The 24,543-nt window shown below is 34.3% G+C and overlaps 1 protein-coding gene across 2 annotated transcripts; it reads left to right on the top strand.

The window, feature by feature from the left end:
* The first annotated feature begins 8,269 nt into the window (after positions 1–8,269).
* On the top strand, positions 8,270–23,518 carry LOC120346055 (SWI/SNF-related matrix-associated actin-dependent regulator of chromatin subfamily A containing DEAD/H box 1-like). Of its 2 annotated transcripts, none has more exons than XM_078115342.1 (21): positions 8,270–8,455; positions 9,233–9,312; positions 10,586–10,719; positions 11,184–11,284; positions 13,396–13,490; positions 13,814–14,123; positions 14,609–14,781; positions 15,068–15,166; positions 15,668–15,879; positions 16,464–16,657; positions 16,910–17,045; positions 17,195–17,330; positions 17,977–18,108; positions 18,443–18,525; positions 18,809–18,939; positions 19,445–19,563; positions 20,011–20,199; positions 20,869–20,987; positions 21,722–21,904; positions 22,505–22,611; positions 22,950–23,518. In XM_078115342.1, the coding sequence occupies exons 1-21, from the start codon at positions 8,413–8,415 to the stop codon at positions 22,997–22,999; spliced, it is 2,826 nt and encodes a 941-aa protein (XP_077971468.1). In that variant the 5' UTR covers positions 8,270–8,412; the 3' UTR covers positions 23,000–23,518. The 2 variants fall into 2 exon arrangements, with proteins under 2 accessions (XP_077971468.1, XP_039271625.2); XM_039415691.2 differs by having other exon boundaries at positions 10,583–10,719.
* The last annotated feature ends 1,025 nt before the right edge of the window (positions 23,519–24,543 follow it).

Below are 24,543 nucleotides of genomic sequence, written 5' to 3'. Positions count from 1 at the left end.
TTTAATTGCAGTAATCAAAAATTAGTCTAGAAACAGATCTGATAGACTAGGCTGAACTTTTTGTTTTGAATAAAAATGATGGGTTGAAACCAGGGGCGGATCAAGCCCCTTTGGTGCCCTAAGCACTGAAGACTTTGGTGCCCCCTCATGTGTGATTTAATTATAAAAACAGTAAACCACATAGGTGTATTATCCATTGAAAATAATCACAACGAACAGTACATAAAACAACTTTTACGAACATTTTTAGGTTTTTTAACTGTTATATATAGCCGATATATATATCGGCCGTTTACTGCCGTTATCATATATCGGCAAACACGCAATATCGGGCAGATATATCGATTGAGCTCTATTCCTAAGGGAGTGTTTCAATAAAGATCCATGCCTCCAGTCTCAACGTGAATCGAAATACCAAATCATTCAATTCACAACTATAGTTTGAAATTTTACCGGTACTTGGTAGTCTACCTCAGGGTGGTTCAAGGTTGCTAGGATGAAGGACCGCAAAAACTTTTGAGAATGCCTCGCGGGCCGCATGTCGGAGAAAACCCAAAAGTGATCAAAATATCGCGAGTTTACTTACTTCAAATTTAATAAACAATGAGAGTTTACCGTTCTAATCAGACTATTATTATGTTGCATGGGTGGCGTTCTTTTAAAGGATATATATATATAAGGCCTTCAGTTATTTTAAAGGTAATTCCCGGAAATTACCGTTGTATTTTGCGCATCTCGCGTTTAATGTCGCTCCAAATTATATTCTTTCGTGACAAATATTACTTGAAATCGAACTAGACACTGTGTGATGGGCAAGGAAATACGTTTCCGCCGTGTTTTCCTTATGTCACCTTTCTTGCGACACTCGTTTTATAACGAATTGTTATATTGAGTAATTTAAAAACTTGCAGCGTGAGCAAGCTGCAATCATCAAATATCAATCAAGTCCGTCTAAGTTGGTATTTCGGGACCTAGCTAAAAAAAACTGGATTGCGTTTCGTCACTACTGTCACATGGCCGACGCTCAAAAACAGAGGAGTGTTTTACTAAAATAAGGGCACAAAGAGTTAGAAAGGGGTTTGAATCTCGGGATCTCAACCCCTGTTGTGATACCTAAAAAAATTCAAAAACGTTCCTCCATTAGATACAAATATACGCTAAAATTGTTCGGTAAGCCGCGTTGAATGTATCAACATGACAGGGTTTGGACCACCCTGAACTAACCTTATCATCAAAAAACTCCCGACTTCGCTGACCACTAGATCGTTGAAATGCGATCGTGGAACCGCCACATAGTGTAAATAGTTCATTGGTCCAATTGTTGAAAAGAAAATAAATTTTTTAAAACAAAAATGCAGCAACAAGGAGAATTCTAGAAAGAATAAACAACAACAATTTAAGAAAACGACTCATAGGCCCATTTCGTGTCCAAAATGGCAGCTTCTGCCACGAACGAATCGATGGCGGCACTTGCCATGGGTTATGGCGCTATTACCGGTATATTCACAAAGTCATGAACCAGGTTTTAGTTTATCATGCGCAGGTATATGTACCTAAACCTAACCCCAAATCCATCAAAACTGTATACATAAGAAAAATGTTCCAACTCACTCAATATTTGTCACCATCAGAACAGCCCTGCCATTATAGCCGACATGCCGTGGTTACGGCAGCAAAATTTTACCCACCATTGGTTTTCAATTTGCTGCCATGGTAACGGTATCTTGCTATTCGTTTGTGGCATTGAGGGTTATATATTATACACCAGAGCCATAGCTGCTCCATGGCAATGAAATTCAGGAAGTGATAGAGATAAAATTCTTAGGGTTATCTTTGATGAAAATCTGTCTCGGAGATCACAAATAGCGCATTTATTGGTAAAATAAAAAGCAACTTGGCAGTTGCTGCCAATGTGTACCAGTGAGTCAATCTATCAGCTTTATTGGCAAATGGCAATGTTATAAGCAAAAACGATTTGTCGAGAGGTCTGAACTCTGAATGATATACCTGTTTCGCCTGTAGTTTCAATTCCGTGCTATAACCTGCACTTCATGTCATGATAAGTGATCATGTTAGGTCAAAGGTCACTGAAGATGACCTTCACGCTAGTGATGTTCTCTGTAGACATGCCGTGTACTGGTATTCTGTGTTTGTGTTAGGCTGTGTTGGTTGTATGTTAATCTGACTGTTTCTGTTGACTGAGGAGTCATCCGTAATAAATGCTTGCTGAATAATATATAAAGCCTCTTATATATGCCTTATGTGTTTGGCTAGACAACACATGACATGGTGTCAGAAGTGAAAAGCTCGCAAGAGGAAGAGTAAATCTAACGTTGCATAGCGTCAGATTCGACAGGACATTTTTACATTCACGTTCATTGTGCTTCGCCAACACAAGATTGTGTTTTTAAAGATTGTAAAAAGCTTCCCTGATAAATAACTGTTCAACATGGATCATTTCAATGCACCTGGTAATCTTGATATTCACCAAGGTAATTTAGCTGAAATCTGGCGTCGATTTAAACAGAGTTTTGACATATACTTGATTGCTGCAGAGAAGGACAACAAACCTAATGCTGCCAAAGTTGCCATGTTATTAAATTTTGCTGGTGAAGATGCTTTAGAACTATATGAAAATTTTACCTATGCTGAAGATGATGATAAACAGAACCTGAATAAAGTGGTTGAACAATTTGAAAACTATTTTTATCCACAAATAAGTATATTGTTTGAAAGATTTAAATTCTGGGAATACAAGCAAGAAAAGACTGAAACTGTTGATGAATATGCAACAAGATTGAGAACACAAGTCAAACAATGCCAATTTGTAGCACCATAGAATATGGTGAGAGATAAATTTGTGCTTGGTTTAAGTGACAATTCTGTCAAAGAAAGATTGTTGAGAGAAAAAGATCCAACAATCACGAAAGCTCTTGAAATAGCACGCACAATAGAAACTTCAAAAAAGCAAATCGATGCAATGAAAAATACTTCGAATGCATGCGATACAAATATGTTCAAGAAAGAAGAAAATTCATAGATTAACAATCTGCAGAAATCAAGAAATATAAAAAAGCAGACACAGAAGTCAAGATCTTATGGAAAAAGAACATGTCAGTACTGTGGAAGATTTCATGCTCCAAGATCATGTCCAGCATTTGGCAAAAGATGCAACTATTGCAAGAAATTAGGACATTTTGAATCCGTATACAGACTCAGTCAAGGAGGCCTGGACGAAATAAAGATGTTTGTACCTTACAAAGACATGCAAAGACTAACAATGCTGATAATAGTGAAGACAGAACACCAACATTGTACTGCCTGAATGATGTAAATTCATTAAATAATAAAGATAGTTGGCATGTTGATGTCAAAATTCTAGACAAATCAGTCAATTTCAAAATTGACACTGGTGCTGATTGCAATGTTATATCTGAGAAAATTTTTGATGAGTTGAAAGTCAAAAATTTGAAAATACATCCTACAAGCATAATATTGAAAATGTTTGATGGCAGAAAAATCAAACCTAAATGTAAAATATGTGTACCTTGTGAACACAAAGGCTTCACAAAACATATTGATATAATGATAGTCAAACAGGATGTACCATCAGTACTTGGTTTGAATGCATGTATAAGTTTGAATCTTATAAAGAGAATTGATAATTTACAAAATTGTAATAATGTTGAAGATGCATTCTCTGATATTTTTGGTGGCCTGGGAGTCATTGACAATTTTGTTCATAAAATTCAGCTTAAAATTGATGTAAAACCCATAATAAATCCACCTCGTAGAGTACCTGTTGCTCTAAGAGAGTTTCTCAAAGCTGAATTGAATCGTTTGGAAGATTTGAATGTTATTGAAAAAATTACTGAACCTACAGAATGGGTCAATAGTCTAGTAATTGTAAAAAAGAAGAATAATGCTTTACGAATTTGCCTTGATCCTTTGCATTTGAATCGTTCTATAAAACGGGAACATTTTTCAATGCAAACCATTGAAGATAATAATACTAGAATGTCTAATGCCAAATATTTTTCTGTACTTGATGCTAATCATGGTTTCTGGCAAATTAAGTTAGATGATGACAGTGCAAAATTATGCACATTTAACACAATTTTTGGGAGATATTTTTTCAATCGACCACCCATAGGTATTTCTAGTTCTAGTGAAGTTTTTCAGAGAATTATGACCCAAATATTTGAAAATATTGAAGGCGTTGAAGTAATTATTGATGATATACTAGTGTGGGGCAGTACACTAGAGGAACATGACCAACGGTTGTCTATTGTTCTTTAATAGATCAGACAAAGCAATTTGAAATTGAATCGTGATAATGTAAATTTCGTTTGACTGAAGTTAGTTACATTGGTCATTTACTTAAGCCTGATCCCCAAAAAGTAAAAGCCATTTCTGCCATGCCTATCTCTTGTAATGTGAAAGAATTGCAATGTTTTTTGGGTATGTGTACTTATTTGTCGAAATTTATGAAAAATCTGTCCAATGTTGCTTCACCTTTAAGACAATTGTTAGAAAAAGATATTGAATGGTTCTGGGGTCCTGAGCAAAACAGTGCTCTTGAGAAATTGAAATATGCTATTTCTAATGCTCCTGTGTTAAAATATTTCAATGTTAATGAACCTGTGATTTTATCTGTTGAAGCGAGCTCAAAAGGAGTTGGCGCATGTTTAATTCAAGATGGTCGACCAGTGGCATATGCGTCTAAATTGCGTCTAAATCGCTCACAAAATGTCAACAAAATTATGCGCAGATCGAAAAAGAAATGTATGCAATCGTTTCTGGATGTGAACGCTTTCATGACTATTTGTTTGGCCAAGTTCACATCACTGTTCAATCTGACCATAAGCCACTTGAGACAATATTGAAAAACCATTACATTGTGCTCCGATGCGTTTACAACGAATGATTCTAAGAATACATTCTTACCCACTGGATGTTAAATATAAAGCTGGTAAAGAACTTTATATTGCTGATGCTTTAAGTCGAGCATACGATTCCTCAGAGTATTCATCCGAGAAGGAAGAAGAAATATATGATGTCAATCTTCTTGAATATGAAGATATGAAAGATGTGTACAAAACACTTGTACAAGAGACCAAAAATGATTCACAAATGCAATCATTGTATAAAACTGTACAAAAAGGCTGGCCAGTAAAAAGGTCACAAGTATCTCAAGACGTAGTCGAATATTGGAATTATCGAGATGAGATAACGGTCTGTGAGAATTTACTTATCAAAGGAGAGCGTATAATAATTCCAACAAAACTGAGACCGAATATATTGAAGAGAGTTCATATTGCTCATTTAGGAATCGAAAAGACAAAATCAAGAGCAAGAGATTCCGTCTTTTGGCCAAATATTAATGCTGATATAGAAGATTATGTTCCAAGTGTAAAACATGCTTGAAACACAGAAGAAGTAATCAAAAAGAACCTTTGATTCCACATGAGATTCCAAACATACCTTGGTCTACAGTTGCCTCAGATATATTTTACTACAAAGGAAAAGATTATCTGTTGGTTGTTGACTACTTTTCAAAATATCCAGAAATTGCGAGATTGCAGAATAAGACAAGTTATTCTGTAATATCAGCTATGAAAGAAATCTTTGCTCGCCATGGCATACCTGAAAAAATTGTAGCTGACAATATGCCATTTAACAGTTCAAATTTTTTGAAATTCTGCAGAGATTGGGAAATACAAATTGTAACTTCAAGTCCAAATTATCCAAGAAGCAATGGTCTTGCCGAGCGATTTGTACAGTCTATCAAGAATTTTCTAAAAAAGGCTGATGATTCTAATAGAGATAATCATCTGTCGTTACTTGAATTTCGTGATACTCCAATTTCGGATATGTCATATTCACCCTCTGAATTACTAATGAGCAGGAAGCTAAGGTCGAAAATACCTGTTTCAAAGAAACTTTTAAATCCAAAAGTTGCAAAGAATGTTCACTTTCATTTGCATCAAAGACAGATGAAACAGAAGAAATTTTATGATAAATCTGCTAGGCAGATGAAAGAATTACAAAATCAAGATGTTGTAAGAATCAGACGTGATGGTGAATGGATTCCTGCAATTGTGGTTGGTAAACATAATACACCCAGATCATATTATGTTGAGACTCCTGATGGTTCAAGATACAGAAGGAATCGATATCATCTTTTGAAAACAAGAGAAGATATACCTACATATACTGGTCCGATGATTTACTCAACTTATGATCATGAAGAAAAGGAAAATGTTCAAGTACCACAAAGACAATTGAGAAGATCTATGAGGAATAGAAGAAGACCTCGCCGTTTTATTGAAGAATATTAATATGCTTATTATTTGATGATTGTCCCTTTAAAACGCTTGTTGTCATGCTTCATTCTCAACTTTGAATCTAGTTCTGAGTGATGCATGCTATGTCTTTAATTTTTATTAACAAGGGGGATGTCGTGATAAGTGATCATGTTAGGTCAAAGGTCACTGAAGATGACATTCACTCTAGTGATGTTCTCTGTAGACATGCCGTATACTGGTATTCTGTGTTTGTGTTAGGCTGTGTTGGTTGTATGTTAATCTGACTGTTTCTGTTGACTGAGGAGTCATCCGTAATAAATGCTTGCTGAATAATATATGAAGCCTCTTATATATGCCTTATGTGTTTGGCTAGACAACACTTGACACTTCACATCTACAGAACTGTCAGTGGCATACGAGGGTCTAATCATTGACACTTCTTTTAGAAAAGTCCAAGATTACGAGGTCCAGCCATAATACCCTGCAAACAATGACAAGAGATTTGTCCAAACAACCATTGAATGGAAGAATATCAGTCCTGGAATCAATTTTGGAATAAAATAAAATGCTCTTGTTTCAAGTTTCAAAATCCTAGTGGTGAGGTAAATATTACATCGCACTTTTCTCCAAATCATCGATATATTTATGGTATATATATGATATTTTAAAATTTCCGTTTTTTAATTGCATGAATTTTGTCGTTTCTAAGTTCAATAGGCATTTTCAATTCAGGAATAGCACACATATTGAATCCAGTTCTACAACCTCCTGCATACAAAATAATGGTCTATGAGTTAAATTCCCAAATTTAGACACAAACCTATTTACCTATCATTGTCTGCAAAATGTTCCACACAGAACTCCACGCTATTGCGCTTGTAATCTTCTTTGATAAAAAAAAACGTCTATGATGCCCAGAATTATTCTTTACGGCTGGTCTGCCATTCCAGCTTTCCACGTGAGCGAAACTTTTTAAATACCGTATTGAGATAATTTTCTTTCGTTACAGGTGCAAAAAGACAGGTACTACACGCAAAGAAGACGCAGAGTAGCGAAAGCGAGCGGAAAACGGTCGTGAAAGGCGACGAGAAGTATATGCATCGAAGCGTATCATAAAATACGATATTTTGCCTGTACTCTCATGGGATGACGTCAGAGTTGCCTATCTTGTAGTTTAATACTTTAATTAATGTCATTGACCAGACGAGATGATAAGGCTAAAATTCTTTACCGGTACTTTTGAAAACACATTGTTGAGTGCTCTGAGCCTCTGAATCTGAATGATGGTTTGGAACAAATACCCCATTTTACAGGCGCCAACTCGCGAAACCATTCTTAAAACCGCTCAAATATATGGACATGTAGAGCCACCTAGTGGCAACTTCGGGAGACATCATAGCACATACAACAATTGAGCTATGCTCAAATATATGGACACGTAGCGCCACCTAATGGCAATAATTTTGATGACGTCATAGCGAAAAAGTAATAGCCTTCTGGAGAAAATTTTTATCTTCAACCACTGAAAATTTCAAAGCAATTGGTCCAGTATTCGAAGAGAAAAGCGACTTTTTAAAAACGTGTCAAAGAACAAGAACAACAACAACAACATAATATTGAAACGATCGTTATGTCCACTACGTGTCTAAAAATCGAATCCCCTGCAGCTCACCAGAATATTTGAAATAAATAAAAGTAAATAGCCTTCTAGCGTAAAATTAAATCTTCAAGCACTGAAAATTTTAAAGAGATTGATCCAGTAATCAAAAAGCAAAGCGACTTTTTAAAAACGTGTTCAAGAACAACAAGAAGAAGAGTGTCAGCATAAAATACAAAACTATCGTTATGTCCACTGACGTGTCTAATCGTAAATATATTCTACTACGGTCTAATAATCACTTTGCTATAGGAAGGTATGGGGGAAAATGCTCGGGGGTCAAAGGTCGCTGAAAGGTAATGGTCCATACTTGCGAAAGACTGCTAGTCAAATCCCGACCGGAGTCGTCCGGAATTCTGTTCAACACTGGGCCCCGTTGCAGACACTTGATTTGCGCTCCTGGTGTAGGGATTTATATTTTTCTTCTTTTCCTGCTAGAGGGTGAAGATGCTGAATTTAAACCGGTTCAAATATGATAAAGGTGGAAGCGGTAAGATTTCTATATTTTGCACTCAGGGTTGCCATATTTTACTATTAAAAAGGTAATTGTACCGGTACCGTACTCTAATGAACTAGAAAGAATAGGTACCGGTATTGTTTTATTGCAATACAGAAGTAAACAAATTTATTCAACGTCTAATAAATTGGAAACCCTGATGACGTGCGGTAAAAATAAATACCATGGTGTCTGAATTTGCAAGTGCTTGGTTTTAGTGAGACCCAGTGCAGCAGTGTAGGTACCGTACACCAGAACAGCAGAATGCTATATGAGCCTTGATTAATGAAACTTCAAAATACAGACACAATAGATACGGTACCTGTAGGCCTAGATCAGCCTGTCACCACACTCTGAACTCTATTCTATACAGCTACCAGTAGGCTATATGCAGATACCAGGATAATGATATAGATAAGGGATATGCAAAAGTTCTAATTACTGAATCAAATTACATAGGTGGTGCTTATTTTATTTGACCCAGGATGCAAGGGGGGGGGGGGGGGGTCTAGAACTAGTTTTGTGGCCCATTTTGTTTGTGTTTAGTAACAATTTCTCATTTATTTTTAATGACTGAATGATGAATTTGTAAATAATACCCATAGTATTGTTGATGACACTGGACTTCTATGACTGTATGGAGTATTCCGAATGATCCTTGATTTATTCTATAGTTAAGCCATATTTGCCATTTTGGTATAACCATTGGTCCATTACCTTAAAAGTGATTGATTCGGATAATCAAATTCTTCTTCTCTAATTCTCTTGCAGAATTGGAATCGCCTGTAAAAGTTGGTTTCACTCCTGACATAATTCCAGAAACACCACCGATGAAGTGCAATAATGAGCAGGTAATTCGATGTATTCCAATTAAAAATCATTGTTACAATATCATTAAAATATCACTATACTACTATTATGTTGTTACACAGCATTCTTTATCACTTGATTATAGGTTGTGATAAATGGAAAATTACAACAACTTTCCATTCATCAAGCTCACATCGACATGCCTGAATGATTCAAGCTGGTCTGGAATTTATGCCTCACTTGAATGACATTTCAAACAATGACATGGCTCGGCGGTGTAGCGCATCGTGCTAAGCGTTAGGAATACGCTCGCCACCGCATCTCTGATTACCCTTCGTGGGATTGCAGGTTCGAATCCAATGCGGGGATGATCATGTGCGAGAGGATTGCTGGACTCCTTGCCGCCGTAGGGTGGTTCACGTAACCGCTGGTCGGTTACGGCTTCCTTCACCATCAAGTCCATGCTTCCGAAAACAAATAACTGGCTAACTAATCCCATACCTGACCTGGACTGGTAACCGGACGAGAGGCCGTGGTTCGCCATATGATTAAGCCGTCTTATCGGCTTTTCTCTCCCTCGGGATAAACATGTAAATCCTATTCTCCTATCCTCCTAAAGGCTTTTTAAACATGGATGGTTGGTGCAATGAGCTAAGAGTCAGGAGAACATTTGCTGTCACACCTCTGATTACCCTTTTGGGTTCTATTCCCATTGGGGATTATAATATGCTGGACTCATCACTGATGTATGGTGGTCCACATTATCACTGGTCGATTACAACTTCCTTCATTATCGAGTCTGTTCATCTAGATCAGGGGTTGGCAACCTTTTGTCGCTGGCGGGCCAAAATTACGGGTTGTAAGTCATTGGCTGGCCGCACATATTTTTAGAAAGTTGAAAACGAACGATATTACTCTGGAATATAATATAGGTTTACTTCCTCATCTCAAAAGCACTATTAAACAAGTGATTGTGAATTATATACTTGTTAGGTTATAATATATTTTAGGCCACATGTGCCTCACAATAAATTTTATTACGTAAAGAGTATAATTGTCAAAACGACTGTTTTGTTACTATAATTCAGTGACGCGTAGGTTGTCGACCCCTGATCTAGATGGAATAATTTGTTAACTATTCACATACCTGGGATGACTGGTAATCAGATGATATGCTATTTTGCATTATATGATGAATACTTTTCATATCTCGCTGGGATAAATAGGAAAATCCAACCCTAATCAGCGCTGATAACAGCAGGTTACAGAGTATCTGCTTGAGATTTGAAATTACTTTTTCTTTTTTTACAGAAGGCTGCTACAAGTGGTTTGAAAAGAAAGAGAAAGTTTGACTTGAGTTCAGATGAAGAAGGCTCTGAGAGTGTTACACAGCTTTATAAGAAGACAAGGATAACTCATTTCATGAAAAACAAATCTGATATAGTGAAGTTAGTTCTTGTTCTTATTTTTATGTTGATTTTTTTTTCAACTTTTTATTGATAAGGGGCTACAAATGTCTGAACAATTTAATCTAAATAGAAATAGATTTTAATTGTTACCAGACTTTTTGTTTACTTATGGAAAACAGATTTGTTGTCTAATAAAAGCTACTCTTATTTATTAGCTTTAATGCAAAATTTTGTCCAACTATTGACGATTTTTATTATTTTGCATCATGTTTCTGCAGTAATTTTACTGTTGTTAAATTTTATCCAAAGAGCTAAAATTTTTGTATTACTGTATTAAGGTAATTTTACAAAAACTCAATTTTGAAGTCATTCGATTTTTCATATTAAAATTGTTAGTGTTGTTTACAGTGGATATATAATTTTAATAAGTGGTATTCAATCCATATACAAAATATTAATATATACCAAAAAATTTATCGAAATTATGGTTTTTAAATTTTTAGGAAAAAAACCAATGACTTCATATCACCGGATTCTGGTTCTGATGAAAATGATGATGAAGGAACTAATTGTGCTGAAAGCAATAAAAATTTATCGCCAAAAGGTAAGAATTTGATAGTTTATTACCCTTTTCTGATTTATCACCAGATTATCAGAATTATTCCCTATACGGTAATTAATGCAATTGTCTTTATGATGTTGAATTCATATTATGTACAGTGGTCATCAAATGTTTATCAGATATTGAGACATATTAAGTTCAAGCGAAATATTTAGAGTTGTATGTTATTTCTATAATATGTCAGTTCTTTTATCAGGAGTAAATTGTAGAGAGATTTTCAAATGTGACAATGAGCTGCCTCTCAAAATGACAAAGGCTAGCCCAATTTTTATAAAAATATATTTTATATAAAGTAGTATGTATTTGGAAATGGAAGAGATTATACTATTCTTCATTCCAAACTCTAAAGATAAATGATGTTCTAAAGCAGCAGTTCCCAACCTTTTATTGTTAGTGGCCCCCTCTGGCACCTTTTTGCACTCGTGGCCCCCCTGTTCACCATTTCGAAAAACTAAACGTGTTGGATTGTAATATGTTTTTTCCGACCTTTTATTGATTGCGAAAACAAAGTCCAAGCTTTTTAGTATACGATCAATGGGAATCTTGCGATGGGACTGTTAGACGAGGTTCCTCATATTAGGCACCGTCTTTAAGCCAGTCGAATGTCACAGTCAACATCAAGGCGGTTTTTAGATTTTATTCTGATGGTAACAGGATTAGAAAAACCAGATTCGCACTGATAGGTTATGGCTAATTGAACTAGCAGTGAAGTGAACAAGTTTTTTTGCTGAGTAGTGGGTAAGAATCCCATATGCCACTTCATTGCTGCTTCTGCTTGCAAGAGTAGGCTTTTCCTCCGGCAGAAACTCGAACTACGCCAATATTGCTTTCTTGTCAAATCTAACTCGCTTGGCAGCCAAAAAAAACGATGTCAACAATCAACAGCTTTCACCTATAGATGATTTTTGTCACAGTGGTTTTGATAGCCAAGGTTATCTCGCATCATCGATGACTTCACAAGGTATCGATGCTTGCAGTCATAGAAAGCACCCGTCTGCAGGTTACCAGCGGCCTACCAGCAAACTATTTCCATCGGTAGATGCCAAATTCCATTATGATCAAACAATCGTATCAAAAGACAGCGTATACACCATGTGATCACAAATAACCTATTCAGGTAATGAAACTGCGGTGAATGCCTGTGCAGGGAATTTTATTTTAAAGGGAAAGTATGCAGTCGTGTGAAGTCACTTTATGATCAATTACCGGTAATATACTTCTGTCGTTGCCCCCCTTGAACTGCTCATGGCCCCCTTGGGGGTGCCCCGGCCCTCAGTTGAGAACCACTGTTCTAAAGCTTTGTTTTGGTACTTGCCTTTCGCAGAGGTAGTAGACTTAATTCAAGCAGATGATCGTTTACCAACATTGAGACAGATATTTCCAGAGTATAGTGAAGATGTTTTAGATAAAGTTTGTCACTTAACTTTCACTATTGATGGAGCAATAACAATATTAACTCGGAAAAGATCGGAAGGTCAGTAACAATGTAGACTGTAAAGTAGCAAAAAAAGGAATTGCTCATAGTTGATGTTTATGCTTTCCTTTTCATGGTTGATATAAGAAACTATAAATTATATATATATGTATTAGTGTGCAGGTATACTCTCGAAAAAGGACAGTAACAGTAACATTTTTTTGCAAAGACAGTAATTCATATGATTCATCAAATTGAAAGCATAGAAAAATGAGTACAGTAGTTAGTGTTGCATAATTGCAACTGGAAAGTGTTGTGTTCCTCAGTGAGTTTCTGTGAGAAATATCAACTTCAAGCTTACCTTGTTTGAGGACCATTTATTATAACTTATTGTAGTTTTGCGGTCAAGAAAAAGAATAGCAGATTTAAACGCTTTTAGGTTATATAGATTTATTTTTTATGCTTTGTTTGATTTTACTATTATCAGTGTAGGTGCTCATTCACTATTTCATATGATATATGCCCAATCTGATATTCTCAAGAAGATAGTTTTGTATTATGTCGGCATCTATTTCACATAACCACTGAGTACTGACTTTAATTTATTTTGCTATGTTTTCCAAGTAATTTTCTTTACCACCAATCGTCATTGTTCATTTCGTTTCAACAATGTTTTTAGACATCAAAAACCATCAAAGTGACTCTCAACAACATGGCAATCTGTCTCAAGATAGCAATTCGTATGATTCACCTTTATTTGTACCTAAGAGAAAGGTGAGGGATAAGATTTTATTATTGTGCTTACAGGATTAATCAATTTATTAATTACCGAAGTAACTTTGCAATTTGAGTCCAACCAAAACATCCACGTATGTACCGTATTTTATAAATGCAGATGTATATATATTGGCTATCATTCGCCTGTTTATCTGGATGTTCTCGATAAAATAGCCATTCAGTATTAGACTATTTTTTTATTTTTATCATATTTCACTTATTATTTTTGAAAAAATTCAATTTCAACGTTTCAAATTCTTTTCGATACTAATTATGAGTATTATATGATGATTTCTTAAAAAAAAATTTTGTATATCCAGAACTGTTTGCGACTTGATAGTGAAGAAAAACATTATCCTGGAGACGAAACTAAACATATATCCAAAAAGAGTGCTGCCAAGAGATTAGGACTTAGCAGCAGCAGTGAATCAGAAGGTGAAGAAAATAGCTCACAACCGAGAGGACCTTTTCCAAGATTAAATTGTGTTGTTACTAACGGTAATGAAATAGAAAAATCAGATTCTGAGGAAGTTTCAGGTGAAAAACTTACAAATGGAACATCAGATGATCTCAAGGAGAATGGAGTACCAGGGTTTTACTCAAAGAAAAACAAAGCATGGAAAACACAAAGTATGTTTATTTTTGGTTTTAATTGAAAATACACTTTATTCAACTTCTTAATCCTCTATGGACAAACCTTGATTTGGACCTTTTTTTGCTATACAACAAAACAATGTATTGGTATAAATCAGGCTCGTAAATAGAACCCAGATCATTTGGCCACTTTTTAAGAAAAAACATAACTTTCGTGCAAAGTGTCCCAGATTACTGAAACTTTTGGGTACAATCATACACAAAACGATGAAGTTCAATTGCTAAATAGATAAAGAAATGTATGGGTTCTGTTTTTTGTATACCAATAACGAAATTCTGTTTTGTATGATGATAAACAGAGTATTCTATACATTTTACATACATTTTATTACCATAAGATGATGAAATCTACTATCGGTAATTAGGTTCTTCTATTATTATTTTATCAAAATGATGTTTAGTTATATTGACATGTTGTGTGTCATTATTTGAATTTCCTTTTAGTACCGTTTATATTACAGAAGATGCCAAGAAATTGCACAAAGAACCCAAGTCATTTCTTCACGAGAGCTTAACAATGGACAATGCCACTGATGAAAATTTTAATGCTGATTTTGAATCGGGTTCCTCGTCAGATGATGAATTTGAAGAATTTGGGAGTAAAAGAAAGAAAAATATTTTGGAATTTTTCCAGGTGTGTTTTATATTGTCTGGTTTTCTGTAAATGTTCCTATTCTACATACCTAAATGTAAATGTCAGTCAAGTTTTTTTGATTTTTTTTTAAACTTTTTGCTACTCTCAATATGATTATACATGATTATTACAGACACTGTTATTCATAACAAGCTAGTTAGCTTTGTATGTTTCATACCGGTTAGTCCAGTTTATCATCAAATTTGTCTTTGTTGTCTCATTTTAGTTTTAAAAGTTGATATTGTGTGTAATCTATGATTTATCTCCAATTGCTTTTAATTCCCAGGATTCCAGCCTAGATGAGTTGATGACAGTTCATACTTGCAGTCAGAAGAAGGCAGAGATAATCACAGGACTACGACCTTTTAAATCCTGGAATGACTTAGTATGCATTTTATTGGATCATTTCTCACTCGCAGGCCCTTTTTAAATGATTCAATAATGCTGAAAATCGGAATGCTATATTTTATAGATATTGTAATTTTATTTGTTCAATTCCATACTGACATTAGCTCTTAGATATCCTGCTTATCAATCCTTGGGGTGCTAGTCTGAAATAGCTTTTCTACTTCTCTTTTACCTCTCACTCATTCTAATGGTTATATTATGATATTCCATACTTGTCACTTGCACCACATTCTATATTTGTATACTATGTTCCTGTGTTGTTTATAAAACTATCTAATTTTTACTACGAATACGGGCAAAGTATTACAACATATTGGAAAGGAATCTAACACAAATGTGACTTTATTTGTTACACAGGTTATTTTCTGCAACATAACATACATAGGTTCAATCTACACTCTATAGCAAAAAGTATTATTCTCAAGCTAAATGTTGGCTCCAATTTTTTGTTTTAACAATTTTTACAATTACCATGTAGCTGAAAAAACTTGCAGACTCCAAACGTGTGAGTACTGATCTCATTCCTCACTGTGCCGACCTACTCAAGGAGAGAGTCATACTTCAAGGAATTTTAAAAGAATGTCAAAGTATCTCCAACAGACTTGCTTCTGAAATAGAAAAATTACACTGCCATGATCACATGACTGAAGGAAATACATTGATGAATTCTCCAAGCACCATTCCATCACAGTGAGTGGGATTTGGATAGTTTTTATAGTGAAAAATGTGTCGCAACAGCGGAAAATAGTTGATACTAGTCAATAGCCATCCATCCATTTGTAGCATTTATGAAAGATTCTTGTCGTTTGGAAGACAGTGATTCCCGACCCTTTTAATATATTTATCCCTTTGCCTATTTGCCATTTTCATTCCACTCTCACGCTATGTACAAAAGATATGTTTCTGCTATTTATACAATCTTCAAAGGATCCATGTATGTAGGCTACCTATGTTTATCGTCTTGTTATCTGGTGAGATACGCATTCAGCATATAATGTTTGATTGTGTGTATGAATATGTATAACTAACAATAACATCAAATGATTAAATAATTATAATTATCGTAAGACTTCACAGAATACAAAACAATATTTCTGTATTTTCTTCCCCTAAACAACAAAATTTCTCAGTAGATGGGAAACGTTGGTTTAAAGAATTTCCTATTCTTTTTATATTAAACTATCATATGAAACTTTATATGTCCTGTAGTTTTTTATACTCTTATCTGTACGTACGTCTTGTTTTCCAAAAAATAAAATATTGTTATTTTTCAGCCTCAAATTAAAGCCTTATCAGCTGGTTGGTTTGAACTGGTTGACGTTGCTACACAGAAATAAAGTTAATGGTGTTCTAGCTGATGAGATGGGTCTCGGAAAAACAGTACAAACTATTGCATTTCTTGCTCATCTATTGGAAGCTGATCCGAACACTGGGCCTCATGCTATAATTGTTCCCAGTTCTACCTTAGGTTGGTTAGTTTGTAAAAATTTGACTTAATGAAGCATTTCACTCGAAAGTATTTTCATGATTGCATGAGTTAGGTTGAATACTCAATTATTATAAATTTATATATAAACTATTGTATTTAGCAATAAATTATGGACAATACGAACTTCATCTTTTTCACGATGTATCACCCTATTTCTAAGTCCGAAAATATGTGTTATGAAAAAGGAAAAGTAACAGAACTCCTGCCTAATTTTTCTCTCAATCTTTCCAGACAATTGGTGTCGAGAATTTTCGCTGTGGTGTCCGTCAATAGAAGTTGTTGTATATCGAGGTAGTCAGCAAGACCGGCGAGCTACAAGAGTCCAGATTTTAAGGGGAATAAAAACTGCCAATGTTATTCTTACTACGTAAGTTGAACAAAGTGGTAGCTGAATGGAACGAATCATATTATGATTACGAATGGTGCAGAATGCCTTTATACACCTAATCATGCCATTTGCTCTGAACAAAGATATCCGAGCCCAGTTAGTATATTTTTATTTACTCTCATTGTTAGATACAACTCTGCCATCAGCACTTCAGAAGACAAATCATTCTTCCGTAAACTTGACATAGAATATGCAGTATTTGATGAAGGACATATGTTGAAAAATATGTCTTCACAAAGATATGTGCAATTGATGAAAATAAAGGTAATGTTATGTAATTTAATAAAAATTATAATTTATTTTATTTTCGAATTGGTGTTCATATAATATAACTTAGCGTTCATACATGATCAACAACTTTGATTCTGAATTATAATTTGAATGCACAATGCATAGGGCGAAAGATTGTAAGTTTGGATACACATACTACACGTATAGCTGGATATTGACTGTTGTCTAATTGTATTGACAGTTGACACACAAGTCTATGCTATAGGCTATTGATTTATAGTCTTCTTGGTTCTTGGCATTTTAGAGGTCGCCCGTTGTTGCTCAGAAATAAATCTCTTATATTTATGAAGCTGCACTCGAAGTATGTGCACCAAGATGGCGCAAAACCTGATCATAGTATGTGTACCAGGTTAGGGCTATCAGGTTGTGCGCCATCTTGGTGCAATATCCTGGGGCGCCTTTCTGAATGAATGTGTGTGTGAGTTTACTCCATGCCACAACAAACGAAAAAACATGATTAGGCTGAATGGGAGACACGACCTCAGATTTTCTTGGAGTCTAATCACCTCATGTGCCATAGAATTGCTGGACTTCACTGGCTCTGCATAGTGGTCCAAGTAGTAAATGGCTGAAGAATAAATTTTTTTCTGAATTCTCTGTTAATATTTGTTTGTTACAGGCAGCAAGAAAGATTCTGTTGACCGGAACACCTTTGCAAAACAATCTTCTTGAATTAATGTCACTAATTCGATTTGTTATGCCTCATATGTTTGAACAGACGACTGATACTCTTGTTCGAATTTTTACCATGGTGAGATTTTATACCTACAAAATGTATGTGTTGTAGACTTATAGTTAACCCTTATGTCCGAGTTACAGGCTTAACTAGGAAACGCACGATCAATACAAAAAAGATTAGGGACTCGTATAACTGCTGGTCAGTTACATCTTCCTAAAGCACCAAGTTTTTGCATCTGAAACAACCTCTTCCGTCCTATTAATTAGCAACATGTTATGATAATCCACAATATAAGAAGTGCAATAACAGAAGATCTGAAGAAAACGAAGTTCATATTATATGAATTGAAATAAGTTCTGTATCGTCACAACTCATCAAATCTTAAATATTCAATATTTGTTTGTAGTCCAATTCTGACAAAAAGGGGAAATTTGCTAAAGAAAGAATAAAAGATGCAAAAGATATCATGCAACCTTTTGTACTGAGAAGGTATTATTTTTATCACTATAATTACAAATATACCAAGAAGCATTCAACCGAATAACTCTGTACTGTTTCATTGGTGGTTGGTGCAGAGAACTTTTGTACAGTAATCAGGTGTAGATTGTTAGAATTGACAAATACTGTTTACCTTAGAATGCTTAATAATAACTATTTTAATCGATGTTAAAGACATTAAAACACTTCATAAATATTTTTCATATATTGCGAGATATTTACATTGCTGTAACTTTTTGTAAAAAATACAAATGTTTCTTATGTTTACATTAAGATTGAAAGATGATGTTCTGAAACAACTTCCAAGTAAAGAAAGTGAATTAATTTTATGTGAAATGACTAAAGATCAGAAAAAACTTTATGAAGAAACAAAGGAACGATTTCGATTAAAACTCAATAAACAATGTGAGATTTTGTTTGAAATCATTTTCAGTATTGGTGTTATTATATCGTATCTTTAACTACATCGTATTAGAGACCAGGGTAACCACAATATGAAAACATGGTAACAAAGAATTGTTGAATATTCTCGAAATCTAAAAAAATTTTTCAGTATATTTGATTCGTTTTCAATATTTCTTGGTTTTGCTACGTTATTTTCAACCCAATGGTGAAACTTGAGAAAATATTATTTATTAAGATACGTGGGTGAATATCGTTTCAATACCGCATTGATTAGGAAACCAGGTTAAAAAGCATCTATTTCTTCAAAAAATTTTTTTTTAATAAAAATTTGTCAAAATTTCAACACTCATTCATTTGTCTCGGCACCTCAATTTCGTAATATCGGTGTTAACTTGCTATAATAGAAATCAAAAACTTAAAAAAAGCTTTTGGTATTGCATGCATGAACATTGAAATAGTGACTTTGCTGAGAACTTTGGCTACTATTGTTCACATTCTGTTACAGCTGCCTTTGAAATGAAAAGTGCCTTCATAGAATTACGAAAAGTTGCAAATCATCAATTTTTGAGGAGAAACTTGTACACAACTGATATGCTTCTTAAAATGGCCAAACTTTTGAAAAAGGTAAGTCAAGGAGTGTGAATTTATGATCTTAATTGAGTCATGAAGCACTGAATACCAACTGATAGGATATATCATGCAGAATTTTAGTCTCTACGTTCTCTTTGTCTTATTGCTTGGTGATATAGGAAAAGAAGTGTGCTTGCAAATTGAATATTGTTATTTTTGGTGAAATTTTTGGGAATGTTGTTGTTTTGGAAAAACAATTTTGGCCAATCGATTTCAAATTTTCATAACTTGAAGACAGAAGAAGTCTGTAAAAATGTAGTATTCACACAAAATTTTGCGGATTTTTTTGATTCACTGGCACATTTTCATAATTATGTCAAAAGTTGAATTCAGTGCTTGAATTTGCTGACAATATAGATAGCCATATTAGTCATTTAATCTTTGTGTCCATAAATTTCAGCATTGCTCTCTTGTTTTATCGTTGATTGCTTTATATTGCAGGAACCTGAATATTACGATTCACAAGAGTCGTTGATTGTGGAAGACATGACTGTCATGACGGATTTTGAAATTCATCGATTCTGCAAAACAACACCTTGTATAGGACGTTATGCTCTTGACGACTCAAAAATATTAGACACAGGAAAATTTAGAAAATTGGATAAATTATTGCCTGATCTAGAAAAGAAGGTGAATAAGTTAAACATATATAGGAATGCCATAGTTAACTCATTGATATGATGTTTGTTTTATATATACCATTGGTTTCAGGTATTCGTATCATTATTTAGTTCATCTTTTTCTACAGGTATTACAGCAGTAATGCTGTTCTGAAAACATAAATTAATATGACGTATAGGTGATACTACGATAGTTTATTGGTTGGTAAATGGGACTAACTATTTGTGTGTCCCGGGTTAAAATATCTCGTACAAAGTCAATGCTCACCAACTTACCTTATTCCCAATTAAATAAGCAAGTCCAAAACATAACGACTCTCTATGTACTATCAATGACTGCTTGTTCATAACCTTGTTTTGGTTGACCATGAACCATGAAGTTCTGTTACAATTACAATTTTCCCAATATATCTTGACCAGGTTTGTTTTATTCTAGTCTGTGTTTATTTAAGTGTAACTTCTTAATACACCTTTTATGCCTACCATTAGTTGCACAAAGAACATCAAAGTTCTTTTACTATTTTAATACAAGACTTTATGAACTCCATGTATGTCAGCCCATAAGTAATATATAAAGTTCTAGGTAAGCCTATGGCCTGCTGGTTACTCAAATTTTACATACTGAATTTGATATTAATTTTTTCTTCTCCCGTGCTCAAATATTGAATGTAATTTACAGGGATATCGTGTTGCAATATTCAGCCAATTTACAATGATCATGGATATCATAGAACAATACCTCAATTTTAGGAAACATAAATTTGTTCGACTTGACGGAAGCACACCAGTAAATATAAGGTACTTATGCTTGATATTATTATTCAGTACTCGCTAAATAATGCTATGTTGTGCTTTAGTTTTGTCATACAGGAGAATGTCTTTATCCTGTGCGAATCTCAATTTTTGTCAATTAAATATTCCATAGTTCTGATTAACAAAACAATCCGTGTTTTGAATTTACTATAACCCTAAGTAAAATTTGCCTCCCTCATTACAATTCACGTATATTGGTTGCAATTTGCATAAAGCATTCTGTTGTCGTCATTGAGATTATCCTCTGTGAAGAGCTAATCAAATATCTCTTTTTTTATGTTTTTGCACACATACAAACTAATGGATGATATGTGCTTATGTACCGTAACTTGCATAATTAGGATTAGGATTTATCTTAATTAATACAAATTTTAAATAAAAAACTGATTTCTCTTCATCATGCCTGGGTTTACTTCAATTATCATAAATTTATGTGTGTCTTGATTAAATATTTTGTACATTTCTATTTATCACTCAGACATTTATGTTTAAATGTGATAATTTGCATTATTTTTGCACTAAAAGTGAATGTTTTCTATCAGTTAACTTTTTTTCCTTATCAAGTTCACCTCCACATTGCAAGTAGAGATTTTCAGATGCGTATTATCCCTAAATTCACAATTTTTTCTGTTTTTCTAGTTTATTTTTTGTCGTTAAAAACCTAATCCCTTCTTGTCTTATTCTAAGATAATAAATACCCAACAATTATTATTCATTAGGTTGGATCTCATCGACCAATTCCAGTCTGATCCATCCATATTGGTATTCTTGTTGTCCACAAAGGCTGGAGGCTTAGGAATCAACTTGACAGCGGCAAACGTTGTTATATTACATGATATTGATATGAATCCATACAATGACAAACAGGCTGAGGATAGATGTCATCGTCTTGGACAAACAAAGTATGTGTATCTATTTCTGAATGTTGTTGTTGATAAACATTAACACACATGGCACATTCGTTTAGGCAAGTTTGTTCGTATGTGGTGATAGGATGTGTACAATTGTCATATTAGTATCTCAATCAAAATCGGCAGTTAACCATAAGAAGTTACCAAAATTGGTTATATTCGGTATAGTATAGTATCTTAATATTTAGCACCTGATGGCTGGACAAAAATGGACTTTCTGTAATTGTGGCACTGCGAAAAATATGTATACACCTCTGCTACTACTTACTAATTCACATTAATTCACGCATAATTTTCGTTGAACGAGGCCTGCTTTAGAATATATCCAATATTCATATTCTATGATATTATTCTATAATGTATAATATTCAGAATGGTAAATTATTTATCTTTGGTCATTCATGCCGTAGAACATTCTATATGACGCAGGAAAATATATTCATTAGCACAAGATGGGCGAACCTTCTTTTTTTAGGTTGGTCTCAATATGACTCCATTTCATTATGTTTTATGAAAGATGATATTCAACTTTTCATTACAATTTACTAATCTGATTTTCTGACAGTTTTTAACAATCTATTTTTTATTTAGGAATGTAAAAATTATGAAACTCATAAGTAAAGATACTATTGAAGAAGGAATGCTAGAAATGGCTGAAAATAAATTAAAATTAGAGCAGCAAATGACATCGAATTCGGGTACAGTATATATGATCTCAAGTACAGTGACAAAGCAATATATTATATAATATCAATAATGGCCATTATTGCACCGTTTTGAGTATCAATATTCTGAGATGGATACCAGTTTTATATTGGTAAAAAGGAATCAAAATTAGCAATGAAGGACACACATCCCATGAACATTAGGGATGTTGGAATATTTTAATATAATGCTCTATACATTTTTATACATATTTGTCATCTGATACTAAAAGATGAAGTATATTGCGGCTTCCGGAATTATAGCTATACTTCAATGATTTGGTCAGGATTAACGAGTGCTCAAGTTTAAATTATATTTCTATTATATTCAGATGACAGCAGTGACATTGCATCTTTACTGAAGAAAACTTTATCTAAATGAGATGTTTCATGTTCATTGAAGTTGTTTCTGATTTTTTTCTATATCAGTTTTTTCTCGCCCATCCATTTGTTCTTCTTTCCATCTTTGGGCCATGTATGAATCGGCATTGCTTTTTTCTAGTTTATGTTCTTAGTGACAACACGACATTTGCTTGCTTGCCAAATAGCTGGTTCAATGTCATTCTTTTAGTTAATTGCTTAACCACTGGATTCATTTTTCGCTGACCGTTAATTATTTTTGTAAATAGATTTCTAGTAAGTTGGTAGAACAACCCTAATGTGGTTATGAATAGTTATTATTTTTACAGTACCAGACAGTAAAATTATGATTACGTTTGGCTTAAGTTTACGTTTAAAATGTACAGAGGCCTCAATACATCTTCTTTTTTTTGCAACTCTCATTTCCTACATTCACCTTCTTTACATAATGCACATTGTTCTTTTTAATTGAGTTTTTGTTGTTTTTCTTCCTACTAATAACCTGCAATCATGCAGAGAATACACACATATGTGTCTCCGTTATGTCATAGTCGGGGCAAATACTTTCCATAATTTTTGGAAGGGCGAACTTGGATCGCCAACCGAGAAACGGGGAGCCGTGTCGACACAGTGTTACGTAACAATAGGCTTTTCATGTGATTCTCTCAAATATTAGAATGTCATACCAGTATCACGTGACCTATACCTCTTGCTTAGACCCGGAGCTACCGCGTCACTAAACCGATCACTTGAATTCCGCGAGAATTAGTCCGTCAACAGACAAGAACTACAAATTTGAGAAGCCTTGTTTGGGTATCGCTCCAATTCTTAGTTTTACATAGAGTGCCTACACCGCTTCTTGAATTTAAAAACGTGAAACACGATAGCGAGTTATTCTGTGAAATTTCTCGTATATTTTGACCAGAATTGCCATTATAGCCAATTTATTTAATCATTTCAACTCAAAATAACATTCAGGATTCTTGCAGTGACGACTTTTTATTCAATATGAAAATAATAGGGAGACAATAGAAAAGTAAAATCATAAGAAGAAGGTCAACTATAATCTTTCGGTGTCAGTAATGATAATATCATTAGCCCAAATTTGGGACGGGTAGTTTACAAGCGGTGATGAGGAAGATCAAGGACGGTAAGAATCCGTTCTTGTGAAAAAGAGAGCGGGCGGAAATGTAGCTTGCCAGCATTATAAAGTCAAGCGTTCTGGACGCCTGTTGTGTATATATTAAAAACATTCGATTCGATAAAATTATTCAATTTTGCCCACCTTTTGGCGATATGTAGGAGGAATAGTTGTTGCTTTGTATCTGAAGAGCTGAGGCAGTTACCGCAATTAGGTTATTGGATTGTGTTCCATAGAATTTCTATAAATATTTTAGCCTTTCCTATTATTTTTGTGGAGCATGCAATATGAGTGTATATAAATTTGTTCCGTAAATATTACCGTTATTGGCGAACCCTGTAAAATGTTAGGAATATGTTTTGTACTACATCATTAATTACATGGTATGAATTTGCTGTTTCAGATCCTGTGTTGTATAAATATTC

The sequence above is a fragment of the Styela clava genome, chromosome 8, assembly GCF_964204865.1.
Source record: "Styela clava chromosome 8, kaStyClav1.hap1.2, whole genome shotgun sequence".
NCBI lineage: Eukaryota > Metazoa > Chordata > Ascidiacea > Stolidobranchia > Styelidae > Styela > Styela clava.
This window is presented reverse-complemented; position numbering and strand designations above follow the sequence as displayed.

What these genes read in the sequence shown, in the direction of transcription:
- LOC120346055 (XM_039415691.2), top strand. Translation starts at nt 8,413, where the DNA reads ATGCTGAATTTAAACCGGTTCAAATATGATAAAGGTGGAAGCG. An exon ending in ATATTTTGGAATTTTTCCAG is followed by an intron (nt 14,782 to 15,067) that starts GTGTGTTTTATA and finishes TTTAATTCCCAG; the next exon opens with GATTCCAGCCTAGATGAGTT. An exon ending in CAACCTTTTGTACTGAGAAG is followed by an intron (nt 18,526 to 18,808) that starts GTATTATTTTTA and finishes GTTTACATTAAG; the next exon opens with ATTGAAAGATGATGTTCTGA.